The sequence below is a fragment of the Myxocyprinus asiaticus genome, chromosome 12 (genome assembly GCF_019703515.2).
Source record: "Myxocyprinus asiaticus isolate MX2 ecotype Aquarium Trade chromosome 12, UBuf_Myxa_2, whole genome shotgun sequence".
In the NCBI taxonomy this organism is placed as follows: domain Eukaryota; kingdom Metazoa; phylum Chordata; class Actinopteri; order Cypriniformes; family Catostomidae; genus Myxocyprinus; species Myxocyprinus asiaticus.
Genome location: NC_059355.1, coordinates 784,062 through 799,787, shown reverse-complemented (window position 1 = coordinate 799,787; position 15,726 = coordinate 784,062). Strand labels below are relative to the sequence as shown.

Sequence of the window (15,726 nt, the reverse complement as noted above, 5' to 3'; positions counted from 1 at the left end):
TAATGTGCCTTATTTACCTTGAAACCCCTCATTTGGTTTAGGAGGTCCTGGGGTGATATGAAAGTGACAAGGAATAAGAAAACAAATGAGATATACAGAGATCAACAAGTAAAGAGAGAGAGAGAGGGAGAGAGAGAGAGAGACTCACCTGCTCCCTGCTTAAGTAAATCCAGTGTTGAACTTGTTTGTGTGGCAAGATCCATGGCCTCTTCACGTGGATCTGTTCATAAAAAGGTCAGACATCAAGACGTTAAATCAAAGACTGCTTTGATGAATATAATAAACTACTACAGACAGATACTGAGTTGATTTACAGGACAATCAGCATTTAGGGAATACAAACAAAAGAGTCAATCAGAAAAGTCCAAGCACAGAAGCTGCAGAAATGGGGTGACATTGTAATTCTCACCTCTTGTAGGGATCATAAGCTTGCAAGGAAGAGCCAAAGGTGTGATGGAGTGTTGATATACCAGAGCAGACAGACACCCTTTAGTCGCGTGCACAAAAACACAACACATAAATCAATATAACACACTACACAACAGATAGAAAAGTTCTGGAGTGTCATTAAACTTCACATCTGTCTAAATGCATCATTACCAAAGTAGGGCTCATTTGGGCAACCCTTAAGTCTCACGCCCTTAGCACTGGTTTCAATCAAGAAGTGTCGTACCAACTCATTTGTTATATCTCCAGCTTCAAAGAAAGAACATAAGTTAAATTAGTAAAAGGTGTCATGTTTAGTGATGACTAACTTGAAAATGTACAACAAGATATTTTACCCATTTTGTTCTGCTGTACTGTTGGAGGTGGAGAGGCTACTTTCATTGCCAAGCCATATGCTCCTCTGAAGGAGTTACTGTCTCGGATAACAAATGCTCCTGGTTCACGATCTTTCAGAAGACAAATGGCTGGAAAAAAGTTGAACTTTATCACCAGTCATCCATATCACAGCAATGCTAACTTGTATCTCGTATGTCCATCTGTCATATCGCCTGCACTTTATTTTACAGTATGTGTACTTTCAGTATACTTACAGTGTACTTACCCAAGAAAGTACTGAGTAATATTAGGTAACTACATGTACTTAATATGGGTCAAGGATAGGGTTGGGGTTAGGTTTAGTACAGAGTAATTACTGTATTTATATAGTACATAAAAGTAGAGCAGCACTGTAAAATAAAGTGCATCCTTCAAATCTCTCACCTTGTTCCCTGGAGATTTCTGGTTTGTACCAGAATTTGGATGTATCTTGAACAAACTTCACATTGAGTCTAATATCTGGAGGTCCATCAGCTAAAAAGAATAAATTGTATTGTTCAATTGTTGATGTGAACACAAATCTGTTTGATTTCATGATTTTATTATTAAGAATAGTAAAAGGCATCAGATTCTCAGCTTCGGTTCTCATCGTACCATATATTGACATGATTGCAGGTTCTTGTGGTGGCTGTGGGGTGGTACTGGTCATGCTGAGCCAAACGGGTGTTGGTGTACGAGTGGGAGCTTTCCCATTTTGTGAAATGTCTTCTAGAACACTGTCAGGATTCTCTGCAATCGGCACTGTCCTCTTATCCAAAGGCAGGAAGTGTGAGGGTCTACAGGGATGTTCTAAGGGAAAAGTGGGGGTAGGGGATCCATGTTGAGCTATGGAAGTGGTGCTTTGCCTGGACTGCGCCTGGACTCTCTCATCTGGGGTGGCCTGACCACTAGGTGTGGGTTTGTGATCTAGGCTGGAGGCAACTGGAACAGGTGTTGAGTAGCGGTTTAGCACAGGGCTTGGTGGGATGAACTTGCCATTGCGACCCAACAGAGGGCTGTTGGGAGTGCCACTGGCTGGTGGTATGTGTCGCCCCAAAGCTGGGCTGCTCTGACCACCAAGCCTACGCTGCAGGGCAGGGCTTGGTGGTGTGTTGGTGGCCACTGTTCGGTGGAGTGTGTTGGGGCTTCCAGGGACATGATGGACACCCATGATGTTAACAGTGGCCTCCTTAGGGTCAAGGTAACCAATGGGGTCAGGAAAGAGAGGGGCTTGAATGGCCTCGGATGGAAATGATGATAAGATATGCTGACCACCAATCGGAAGCACAGGATTTCCCATCCATATGTTGCTGTTAGAGAAAGAGAGGTAAAATACAAATAGAAAAAGTGTGAGTATCTAAAGATTACACATACTGTACACAGGAACACATATTTACTTCTGTATTTAAAAAAATGGGATGGTGCTCAGATAACCACACTTGCCTATCAGGATTGTAGCTGGCACTGTTGACAGGCTTAGGTGGGTCAAAATTATAGGCAGGAAACACAGGTCTTTCTGAAGTAGAAGTGTATGAAAGAAAGAAAGAAAGAAATAATGAATCAACTTTACTCAACTTCTTGCAGGCCAGGGGCCACAAAACAGGATCATTTTTGCTTTTAGGACCGCACTCTTCTTTCACTTTTTAAATTTTATTTAAAAATATTTTAATTACTTTTTTGTATTAATTAGGCTAGTAGACTATGCTAAATATGCTATAATAATAAATCATTTTAATAATTAATGAAACACATTATATACAGTATGTCAGGGTTCTTTCTCTCTGTTCTGTCTTTTGTGTTTTTGATTTGTTGGGTGTGGTTCTTCAGTTTTGTGCATGTTTTTTTCCCATCGCACCTTCTGCTCTGCCACACTCATTTGGTAGCCCTTGTATGATCATTTTTTTCACCTTATTCGCCTATTTTTACTTTTTGTATTTACACTCTGTTGGTTGCTGTTTTATCTTGTGTCAGTACATTGTTACTCTGTTGATTTGTCATTTTTGCTCAGTAGGATTTTATTTTGCCCTGTTGTGTTTTTATGTTAATTTTTTGTATTATTATAAAAAAATAAAAAATAAAAAATGTTTTTAATCATTATCCCTCCCAATTCCCAGGCCAGCGACTGAGTCCTTTTTACTTCAGACCCTGACAACATAGATATATAGCTTAATTCTTGTAATTCTTGTGGTTCTTTGAAATAATAATAATAATAATAATAATGCTAGCTCGAAAAGATCTTCAATAAGAAATCACTACAATCTATGATTAACCTCTTAAAGGGTTTTGTTTGGGTTAGTAACACAAATCAGCTGTGAGCAAAGTGATATCTCTGATGCAATACAGTCACTCATCCTGTATCTCCAGTTTAAAGCACACTCTACATAATCTATTTTAGAAATAGATGTTTGTCAGTCTCATATTTTATTTAAAGACACTTTAGTTGTTTTACCATTCATTCACCCACACTTGCCATAAAATATAGCCTATATGAAAAACAAATTATGAAATCAAAATCGCTAGTTAGATGGATTAATACATTGTCTGTCAATAATGATCAATTTTAAAATATTGAAAGCGTAAACTCTGCCACTCCACAGTATAGATACGTCAGAAATAGTGTGAATGCCACCTAAACCCCTTATTTAATGCACTTGCTGGCCATGAACATACAGTATTTCATAGAAGTTCAATAAAATCATATTGGTACACCAAATAAGTCTTTATTTCTTATGTTGCTTGGAACAAAAAACAAAAAGGTCTTAATGCATACCATCTTCTCATATTCCAAGTGCTCACTTTTTAATTATAATAATAGTATTTATAATAATATTAAATAATATTAAACTTTTAATTTAAATATTTATATAAAATATGTTATATTTTGAATAAAGATTAAAGTTCAAAGCCTGTATGTTCTTTTTGTGGACCTACATGAATCCACTTACACACTGATATGTCAGCAATATCTCTTTGTTTTTTCTTTTCAGCAGTGCTCTTGAGTTGTTTCTTCTAGCTGTGTATTATTTTATTGTGATCCCTTGTGCTGTGTAAATGTGTTACAATTAATCACATTTCATAATGATCTTCTGCAGAGAAGTAAATGACTTTCTCGTGAAAAGTAAATGGCGCTGTCTCTCTCCATGTTGCATGCGATTGGCTGTTCGCTGCAAAAATCATTCGTCCATGTGAACACGCTCATGAAGTAATCATAAACTCAAGATCAAACTCTGCTGACAAAACTGAATTGAAAGAGAAAGTAGATAACCAGAATCTTGAATACTACTTAACCCTAATGAAACCTGATTGGACATATTGGGTTTTGTCAAACTAAAACTAATCCTGGAAGCTTTATAAAATTGACACCTCACAGTTCATGCACATGTAACAATTTTGTTTGAAGACAACATCACGGGGCCACAAAAATATGGACCGAGGGTTGGATGTGGCCCAAGGTCCGTCTGTTGAGTAACATGGATCTATTACATTATAGAACCATAGACAGATTTTAGCACAATATTTTAGGCACTGACCTGAACTGCTTTGCTGTACCAGTGGTTCTGCAGGACTCTGTGCCTTCAAAGCTGACAAAGAGTTTTTGGCAAGACCAGTGGGTGAACGGCCTATTTAAAGAAAATGAAAAGGGACACAGTAGGATGAAAAGACTCAGAACATTCTGGCTGCTTTCAATCACTCATACTTCCTTCATTTACCAAAGAATTGCATTCAAAGAATTGATTCTGATTCTCTGAGAGTGGCCCAAAAATCCAAGTTTATTCTTTTTTGGCTTTGCTGCTCTCCCATTGTTCATTGTCTTGTAATCTATATGTTATATGTTTCTCTGTTTAATGTTTTATGTTTAATTTCTGTACAGTGTCCTTAAGCTTTAGAAAGGCGCTACACAAAATAAACATATTTTAAAATTATAATAAAAATAAATTAACTATTATTACAATTATTATTATTAATCATATTGTTTTACTGACACACAAATCCTGACTAGTGTTAAAAGTGATCGAAAGCTCTTTGATATCATCTGCTGGAGGAATCTCCAAACTACAAATGCAGGAACTGTTTAGACTTTGCACCCAGAATAGTCATGCTTCTCAGAGGGTATTTACACTTGGTCACTGATCGAATTGCTATACGATTGAAAAAGCACATTCTATTTACACTTGGCCACATCACTGTGTCTCCGCCAAATGGATATAAATTCAATCTTTGATTCCCGCGCTACATGCAAATAACACAGAGTTCACTTCTGTGATTACGCTGATGCCGGGTAGCGAATTTTAAAGATGTGATTTTTTTATTTGATTCCAAGTGACTCCGCTCGTGAATATCTGATTGTGTAGGCGCGCACTGTATTTTTGCCCCCTGGGCTTCTCATGTAAGATACTTCATGCGCGTCAGCTGCCCTCATTGTCAGTGTTTAGTTTCAGTTTCTTCAACAATCTGTATCAAATGAAGAAAAAATTTCTGTCTCTCCTACAATGTGCATCCATGTCTTCATTTGTTATTATGTATTTCACGACATGAGACCTATGCAAATACTCGGTAGTAGCTATTATGTTTTGCTTTTTTCATATGCTGATGTAGTGCTGTTTGGTGGACTAAAGTTTACATATGCATCTTGAGCAGCCAGATGCATTTACACTTGACAGAATTTTGAATGGAATGCATCTCAAACCACCTCCAGAGGTGCTTTGAGTGATCGGATTTATATCCGTCTTGAATCTGTCAATTACAATTGGTCTATTCATGATCGGATAGTAATTCACCAGTAATTAAAAATGACACCACCGTGTCAGAGTGTGCACCTAAACAGCCTATAGAGAGGAGGTGCACACTCTGACACACTGGTGTCAGGAGCACAACCTCTCCCTCAACGTCAGTAAGACAAAGGAGCTTGTGGTGGACTTCAGAAGAAAAGACAGAGAACACAGTCCCATCACCATCAATGGAGCACCAGTGGAGAGAGTCAGCAGCTTCAAGTTCCTGGGTGTCCACATCACTGAGGAACTCACATGGTCCGTCCACACTGAGGCCGTTGTGAAGAAGGCTCATCAGCGCCTCTTCTTCCTGAGACAGCTGAGGAAGTTTGGAATGAACCATCACATCCTCACACGGTTCTACACCTGCACTGTGGAGAGCATCCTGACTGGCTGCATCTCCACCTGGTACGGCAATAACACCGCCCACAACCGCAAAGCACTATAAAGGGTAGTATGAACAGCCATACACATCATCGGATGTGAGCTTCCCTCCCTCCAGGACATATATACCAGGCGGTGTGTGAAAAAAGCTCGGAGGATCATCAGAGACTCCAGCCACCCGGGTCATGGGCTGTTCTCACTGCTACCATCAGGCAGGCGGTATCGCAGCATCAGGACCCGCACCAGCCGACTTTATGACAGCTTCTTCTCCCAAGCAATCAGACTTTTGAACTCTTGATCTCTCATGATCAAAATACATCAGCACTGCACTTTATTACTCTTACTCTTATATCTCACACCGGACTGTCATAAATTATATTTCTCTTAACAACACACTGGCAACTGACTATCAGCTGACAGCCTGAATGTCAATACAGCACAATACAACCTACTGTATATTTATATATATTATTTTTATTGTATAATGTGTATTCTATATTGTGTGTATTGTATACTGTACATTGTATATTATTATTTGTATATTGTGTTGTAATTATGTGTATATTAGATCTGTAAATTGTGTTGAGTAAATCTGATGTTTATTGTAAATTGGTATATGTCTCATCACTGTTGCTTGGAACCGCACCCAAGACTTTCACCCACTATTGCACTTGTGTATATGGTTGAGTGACAATAAAGTGGTCTGATTTGATAATTCGATCAGCAAAAACGTATAAAGTGACTAAGTGTAAATATCCCCTCGGACGTGTTAGTGCAATGACTTATTTTTCAGGAGAACAGCCAATTGCGCTTTGTGCCACTTCATAGCATACAGTACACCCACAGTTTGCATGCATACACCCACAGATAGTGCAAACACTCCCACCCACACAATTATTAGTGAATTAGGCCCATTGTTTCTGTTTGGAGGAGAGAGTAGAGGAATAAGACAACTCCGGAAGACAGGGATGAACGTCACTGTCGGGTGGTGGAATGATACTTTATCAATCACATCCCATGAATATGATGAAACACACAGAGGTAAGAACACTATGGTAGAGGCACTTCTCGATCTGTTGAATTGAGCATTCGAGCAACCATGCATCCATTTTTTTGCAACCACTATTTGCATGCTCTCATTTGTGTCTGGCTCCAGGTAACCCAATAAAGAGTCTGGTTTTGGACCAGATGTCAGTGGTGTGTCCACCCTACACAGATACACAGGGAACAAATATATTTTTAGATACAGACACATTCCGGAATAAAACCATTGGCTTTCAAAAGGGGAACACTAACACCTCTGACACACAGAGGTTGACAAAACAGAATTGTGAAGCAGCATAAAATCCCAACCCAGCGGAAATGTCTGAGGGATTCCCATACTACATGCACAATATGTTACCAGCTCTTATTCCATCTAGACATTTTTACACAGTGTACCCAATGTAGCAAAAATTTGACCTTTAACTGCACATGCCAAGGTATATTTTTGTTTAGCATACATTTGCATAAAGGACAGACATTTTTAAATCTTCACTAATAAGTTATACACTTGACCCTGAATCAATCAAAATGTTTGCCTCCATACCCTCAACAAAAGCCTCGAATGCCGGGTGTATGTTTAATTTGTGAGTCCTCTGTGGAGTGTGTGTAGCCATGGAATGAAATGTCTGACCCTTACAATGTTTAGCTGGTGTCCATAAGTTTCCTGAAGCAACAGTGTGTAGACCTGGGGAAGGACTGCATTGCACTCTGGAAAGGAACCTTATGCTGAGAAACGTGAATGACCACCTCCTCCCTGTCGTGGAGACAAGCCTTGGATCTGCTGCTCCTCTAACCGGTGGCCAGGAGAATGCCCTCTCATGCTTTGAGTGGAGAATTGCAAAGAGCAGTTGCTTCTTCCACCACAGTCACAATGGCACTTCCTTTAAGAACAAGTTGTAGGACTCTGCAATTCCGATATAGGAACTAGGCACATGAGCACTCAAACTCACAGATCCACTAGCTCTCTCACAGCGCCCAGCAATGATAAGGGCCTCCTCCACATCTTTAGCTCCCATTTCCTGACATTTAATGCGCAACACAGGAGCCAATTAAGACAAGAAACGTCTGAATTTCTCCCCATTCAATGCAGCTGGGTCATAATCTGAGAAAGACTTATCTACCAGCCTGGAAATCTCTGCTGCATTCACTTCACGGCTCACATCAGCACAGCGAGGTCTGGCATTAAGACATGTTTGAAAATACATTAGGAATTGTTTTTGACAAAATGCTTCTTTGAGAGTCTCAACTACAGTGGTGAAATCACTTTTTACATAAGAAGGCAAACTGTCCCATATAAGAAATGCATGTACTCTCCAAATACAACGAGACACATGGTTTTGCACCGCTGCATAATCCCCTCTTAAACTCCCGCATGCCTTCACGCGCACAGCTGTCTCAATTTATTTAATCCATGTCGAGATACAGTATCTATTACCAGTGAAAGGTGCAAGGAGTTCAATCCTTGGGCTGCTGCATGCTTTTTCTTCAGAAGTCGCACTGAAACCGTAAAAGGTAGTGTAAATATAGACACCGTTGCCATCAATGTAGCATCCGAGTTAAAGGTGGAGTAAGCGATTCCTGAGAAAGACTGTTGATATTTGAACTCAACAGCCAAACAAACACACCCTTCCATTCAATGGTCATTCAGAAGCTCCGCCCCCAAATTCATGCACGCGTAATAGTGTTGTGTGGACCGGCCCGATCCACTTTGTTTATTTTCCCATTTACAGAGCCAGGGCTGTGTAAAAACACAGATTTTTTTTCAGCGCACACAGAACGGACAACTAGCGGACCGTGAAGAGATATTTGTGGAATTTGACAAAAAGTGTATTGGATTAAAATGACTTACTCCCCCTTTAAGAGTGAAAGATGAAACTTATATTAAATAAACACTTCTACATGCATTTGGAACTTTTATTCCTCTATTTCTCTCCACACTCTCACTGTACCCAGACGCAACACATCATTAACAGAACCAGAATGACTCATAGGATTAGAGACATATCTGGTGATGTAGCAGCAATTCACAACCGCAACTCTTTCCCTTTAAAACAGCGTGCGGGCAATGACAGAATTTGGGTATAAACAGGTATAATTCTGAAAATTATTCTGACCTCGGTTTCATGAAAACTTATAGGAAAGAAATAATAATGTTATTTAGAGGTTGCCAGCATTTAAAAATAATGTTTTCACTCTGGAACCATTGAAAGGGATTTTGTTAGTGTTTTCTATTGAACTACGTTCTGCAAAATATATAAATAATTGATTTTGGTCTTCTTTTTCATTCAGAATGATCAGAGCAACATTTGAGATGCTATTAGTCCATTGGTTGGTCCAGTTATAAGCAAATTTTTCAGTCATTATTCACTCATGGGATTTTTTCAGAGAATGTGTTTCCATAGTTATTTATGTGCATGTCATATACATATAAGTAACATTTCTGAACATATATGTTTTATACGTGTTTTAGAAAATATACATGTATTTCAATTTTAGTGTTTCCAACCAGTATTCTTCATGCAATATCCCAAAATATGCATAAAAATATGAGGATGGAAATCCAGCTAATGTCTGAAAGCACCAAATGAATAAGCCAAATGAGATTGTGGCAAGGAAAAAAAAAACCCTCCATTAAATGTTTAAGAACTCCATAAAACTTGATAGTTATGATTGAAATTAGAACAATATGCTTCTTCTCCAGGAAGGCTGAACTTACACCGTTTAAAGTAGGGGGTCTGTGGTGAGGTATTGGGTGAAACAGGAAAGGCAGGGGTCAGGGGTTGTGTTTCACCACCATAACTAGAGGTGGGACTTATAGGCGCAAACTCCACCACTTCGAAGGGCTCCCTGGAGCTATGCAGTTGTCTCTAAAAGGGAAACATACAGGATCATAGTATTATAGTACAATGTATCACATAAATACAATAAATAATAATAAATTGTACTAAATACCACTTCATAAGTATACTAAATTGAAAATACAGGGCCAAGCACCGAAGGAACATCATAAATATAGCAAAACAAAATTAACTCATGCATCATCCCACACAAGACTAGATGGGAGCTGCACTTGTAAGCAGCTTGTTTACATAGAAAAATAGCTGCTGGGAGCATTCCAAAGATGGCCGGCGAGTGGACTGACTGGATCAGACCTCCAAAAACTATTGCATGTTACCACAAAGACATACCAACTTGAGTGTGAATATACTAAAACAGTGTTTCTCAATCCTTTCCTGGTGTACCACTAACACTACACGTTTTGGATGTCTCCTTTATCCAAACTGATTATCTCAAAAGTAGAATGCTCCAAGATCTAAATTGTGTGTGTAAAAAAAGGGAGACATGCAAAATGTGTAGTGTTTGTGGTACACCAGGAAAACATTAAGAAATGCTACACTAAACTATTTAATGATATTGCTGTAGATGGTGAGCATGGCACTCCAAATGTTTCGAGGAATCTACAGAGAGTATATGCATGAATATTTGTTCATATGTATGGTCTATGTTGTACTTATACATTTTTGTAATTTTGTACAATTTTTTTTAATTTTGACAAGTAGGTGACGCTGTCCCCCAAATTCTCAGATACCCTCAGGGCTTAAGGAGCGGTCACACAGACCTTCTTGTGGCAAAATACAGTCATCTCAATGGGAATCTGCATGATCGTGATTTGCGATGGTCTTCCAGTGGTGATGAATTTCCTCGTGCTGATTTCGCCTCAAGTTCAAGTTTGGTGAACTCTGACAGGCAAAATCGCAGCGTTGACCAATAGGTTGCTTGGTTTGGCGGTGACCTCTGAGTGGGTGGTGCTTCATACACAGCTACACTGATGATTTAACGATTTTTTAAAAATGATTTTTAAAAATTACATGACAAACAAAATTGCACAAGCAAGGTTTTATGCTTAATAAAAAATATATATTTTATTTATAACAACAGTGTCTATTTAAATGCAACATGCAGGCTTCAGTGTGGATATTTGTTATAGTTTCTCGTATTATTACACATTAGTATCACGTGTCTGGATGGCAACGTGCATATGGTAATTACTTTATATGCAGATGAGGATATGAATAGTAAAAACTGGCATTGTACACTTATATGGATATTTCGGGGAGGAGACGGGGTGGATCATTAAGTATATGCATGTACCAATAAACTGGGATTTATAAAGGGAATTTGCACAGGTTCCCTGCGTTTGCTTTTATACATCTGAAAAGTTTAGTGCCTATGCAAAATCTGACACTTGTGTGTACGCAGAATTTTAGGATGAAATATACACCAAGTTTTATGCATGAGTCCCCAGACCCTTGCACCCACTTAAGCCTTGCAGACTAACATCTGCACTCTTAGGCAAGGCCTATGGAGTGACACGTCAGACTGGCTCAGCCCTGCATACCATGGCGGTCCGACAGGCCTACCTGCTCAAGGATATGGAGTTGCATTGTGCCACCAACCTGGTGCTCGGGGCTGACAAAGTCACTGCCCAAATCATCGGTAGAGCTATGTGTAGCCTGATGTCCGTGGAGTGTCATCTCTTGTTTAATTTCACAAAGACATGCAACAAGGACAATGCTGTGTTGCTTAAAGCTCCAGAGTCACAACGGGGCCTCTTCGGTGATTCCATAAGTGCCTTCACTGAGCAGTTACAAGCAGCTCAAAAGCAATTGCAGGCCTACAAACACATCTTGCTGAGTGGAGGGGTTCTGTTTCGCAACCGACTCATTCGCGCTCCTCCTCGGATCAACGTGTTGGACACAGGGGACTCCTGTTTACTTTTTCCCGCTACGCAGGTGTGTGGTGTGGTCTTCCGGGCATCTCTAGTTGGGTGCTGAGCAAAGCGAACAATGATATGTGCTGCAGTTCACAAGGCAGGTCCACCATCGTGCCGGTGCGGGACATATTGGTCTATCGCTTGTGAAGTCTTCATTCAAGACGGTCACTCAAAGACAGATTTTTTTCTCATGTGCGTCCTCTGGACTGGTTTGTGTAGATCGACCTGAAAGATCGACCTTGAATTACCTAGAAGACTGGTTGCTTTTAGTGCAATCAGAGGAACAAGCTTGCAAACACAGGGATCTGTTGCTTGCACATTTGGGGCATTTGGGCCTCAGAGTCAATAGGTGTGTTGGTGCCCAGCTGTCAGGTTTCCTTCTTAGGATTAAAAACATGACTCTGCAACAGTGTCGGTGCTTCTGACCGACGATCACATTCAGTAAATCCTCCGGTACTTAATGAATTTCAAGCAATGGAGAGCTTTTCCACTGAAAATGTTTCAGCGGGCCTTGGGGTTGATGGTCACTGCGGTGGCCATTACACCTCTGGGCTTGTTACATATGATACCTCTCCAGTGCCAGGTCAAATCGGGAGTACCTCATCACTCATGTGGACCATCGCATGCATCTTGTGGTGATGCACCACTGCCTTAATAGCCATTTATAAAACACCTGCGTTTCATTAGAAAGGCATTGCGCTCAGTCAAGTGACAAGTTGTCATGACTGATGCCTCAAATTTGGTCTGGGGGGCCCTGTGCAATGGATGTCCAGCTTTCGGTACCTGTACAGGTGCGTGAGCAGTGTTGCACATAAATCGACTTGAATTGCTTGCAGTGTTCTAGTGTTCCTAGCTTTAAGAGATTTCCGGTCAGTAGTGAAGGGCTTTCAAGTACTGATCTGATCAGACAGCACTGCAGTTGTGGTGTTCATAAACCACCAGGGGGGAGTTCGGTTGAATCCAATGATGAACTTGCCATGCCAGCTCTGGTGCGAGAGACACCTCCTGTCAATGCACATCCCTGGTCACCTGAACTGCAGCAAAGATATGCTTTCACATTAGGGTGAAATACATGGTGCAATGGAGACTTCATCCTCAGACAGTTCTGATTATTTGGGAGCTGTTCGGGAATAACATGGTGGACCTGTTTGCATCCCCAGAGACCATGCACTGTTGCCTCTGTTACTCCATAACTCTACTGGGCTTGAATGTGCTTGCTCACAGTTGGCCAGTGAAGCTGGTGGAACTGTCCGGAGCTGGTGGAACTGTTGGATGAATAGAGAATAGAGAATTCTGTGCCGCATTCAAACTTGGTTTTGCAGCCAAGACCAGTCTGCAAATAAATGTGTCTACTTTGCACTCATGCATCTCTTTCTACTCTGTTATGCTGATAACTGATTGGGGTAACTAGCGCTGTTGTGTGCTGCATGGTTAAGACCGGTTCACCGGTTGCTCTGTGCTCACACCACTCTATCCATTGAGCCATGCTGATAATTAGTGTGGATAGAGCCATTTTGTTCTGCTTTTGGAGTAAGCAAAATGAGCTCCAAAAAGTATGGTTAGGATGACAGTGGAAGGCTCATTAATCCTGATGAAGAAAGCGCTAACTGATTGGTTAGTAAGACATTCTGTTCACATGCCATGCTCCGTTTCGGAAATTAGCTCGCGGACCACATGAAATGAGGTGGCGGGTCGGATTCGGGTCTCAGCCTTTAAGTTTGACACCTGTGTTATAGACAATTTAACAATTTTTATTCATATTGGTGTACTAACACACAATGTCTTGGCTAGTATTAACAGTGATTGTCAGGGACACACTTCATGTTTCACTGTGATTCCAGAGACATACATTTTGATAGCACTAGCTGGTGGAATCGCCAAACAGCAAAAGCACACATGGAGTTCAGACTTTGCGCTGAGAATAGATGTGATTCTCAGATGTCTTAAGTGCAATGATTTATTTCTCACAAAAACACCAATTTAGACTTTGCGCTACTTCGTTTACATGAACCCGCCATGTCAGTTTTTTAATTCAAGTCATTTTTATTTGTATAGCGTTTAATCAGTTTTATGCCTTAAATGCTGTCGGATGAGCTTAACTCGTATTGAACCCAGAATTTCCCTTTAAGAGAGTGTAGTCCATCCTATTACCAAGATGATACAGGCAGAGGTCAGTGCATGCAGTCCTGGCAGTTTATTTGGGTGAAGTCCATCCTAAGTCCATGGTTCAGGCAGTGGCCAGTGAAGTATCCCATCTTATGGTTGGAGTTGGCAACAGTTCATCCTCTGTGAAATCCATCGCAGTTGACTGAAGTGATGTCTGGCTGGCACAAGCTGCAGTTTGTAATCATCACTCAGCATCATATAGCGGTGGGGGTGGGACATCAGGTAGGACTAGAACTGGATCTGGCAGGCTCTGGTAAACTCAGGATATGTATCCCGAGTGTGATAAAGGTAAACAATAAAATAGAATAATAAAGCAGAGAATAATAGAATAACAGAATTAAGCAGAGTCATAGAATATGAGAAGTGTTTCAAGTTCCGGCAGACATAACTAATGCAACATAACTGTGAGTTGAAGGATAAATTAGGTATATGCCAGGCTGAATAGATGAGTCTTCAGTCTAGGCTTAAATTAAGAAAGTGTGTCCCGAACAGTGCTAGGAAGACTATTCTATAGTTTAGGAGCCAAATAGGAAATAGGACCCATTTGTGGTTTTTGATATTCTAGATATTATTAACATGCCGGAACTTTGTGACTGTAGTGAACATGATGGATTATAGTGTGATACAAGGCCGCTTGTAATGAGGAGCTAGACCATTCAAATCTTTGTATGTAATTAATAGAATTTAAAATTAATACGAAACTTAACAGGTTGCTAATGTAGAGGCGATAAAATGGGGCTGATATGATCATATTTCTTGCTTCTAGTCAGCACTCTAGCTGCTGCATTTTGAAACCAATATAGTAAACACGTGGCATGCTGTGCAAGTAGTGATTACGTGTGGTGATGCCAAGACTTACTGCAGTTGTTTGTTGTTGTTGTGTTTCCTGAGCAGCAGGGGTTTGAGATCGGGAACACAAACTCGAGCTATGTGCCAGCAGCAACAGGAACACCTATTGTTTGTGCATATACCTTAAGCCCTATTGTTAGCACGAGCATTCCCACCCATGCCCAGTTACGCTTTTCCAAGGCACTAAAAATTGCACTTAGATTTAGTGCTCTCATGAAAATTGGATAAGATGTCTAACGCAGGTAATGCAGGAAAGATGATCTGACACAAATTTTTTACAAATATTTGATGAAAGCTGTGTGATAATTTCGAAAAATTGGATTTTCGTCAAAAACCCAAGATGGCAAGCAACTGGAGTGAGTGGGTTAGGTGAATTTGGCGTGAGCCACAGAATAAGAGAATATACATAAGAATTACACTTCAAAGTTGGTCAAAAGTTGTATCCAGACATAACATCAAAATTTGAGCTGATGGTGGTGCTAGAGGATTTGAGTAGGAGTCCACAAAGTTGGTCAGATTGATGTTCAGACCCTCTGCAATGAGAGAGTCAAACTTTGTACCATAAAATGGGCTGCCATTTGGCTTAGGAAACATTTGACCTCTGGTGCTTGGTCCCTTAATAACTTTAACTGAAAATATTAACATGTAAATTATTATTAATGACTTATTACTTTATTATAAAGTAAATCCTCTCTCGCTACATCTCTTATTATATACCTCCTTGGGTCGTCCACCTGGGTTTACTGCAATTGTGTTGACAAACTCTGGGGATATGGATTTCTCTGGGGAGCACACCCCATGGGCAGGACTGTCATTTCGGTTGTTGAGGTACTGGCTCTCACTGGTGGTTCGCCGACGTATGTTTGGCATGGCTTCATCTGGGGTGACTGTGGGTGAACGTGATCCTAGTGGACATGAAAGAGTGTTCTAAACAAAACC

At 40.4% G+C, this 15,726-nt stretch overlaps 1 protein-coding gene across 2 annotated transcripts in view; it reads right to left on the bottom strand.

The window, feature by feature from the left end:
• The window catches only part of tns1a (tensin 1a), a 42,475-nt gene that overhangs the window by 6,609 nt on the left and 20,140 nt on the right, over positions 1-15,726 (bottom strand). For both annotated transcript variants that reach the window (XM_051712572.1, XM_051712573.1), the window contains 11 exons: positions 15,505-15,692; positions 9,715-9,865; positions 4,332-4,421; positions 2,245-2,317; positions 1,417-2,111; positions 1,207-1,296; positions 783-911; positions 601-696; positions 410-487; positions 149-220; positions 18-47 (listed from right to left, as the gene is read on the bottom strand). In XM_051712572.1, coding sequence (XP_051568532.1) covers positions 18-47; positions 149-220; positions 410-487; positions 601-696; positions 783-911; positions 1,207-1,296; positions 1,417-2,111; positions 2,245-2,317; positions 4,332-4,421; positions 9,715-9,865; positions 15,505-15,692 — 1,692 coding nt within the window. The remainder of the gene's footprint in view (positions 1-17; positions 48-148; positions 221-409; positions 488-600; positions 697-782; positions 912-1,206; positions 1,297-1,416; positions 2,112-2,244; positions 2,318-4,331; positions 4,422-9,714; positions 9,866-15,504; positions 15,693-15,726) is intronic.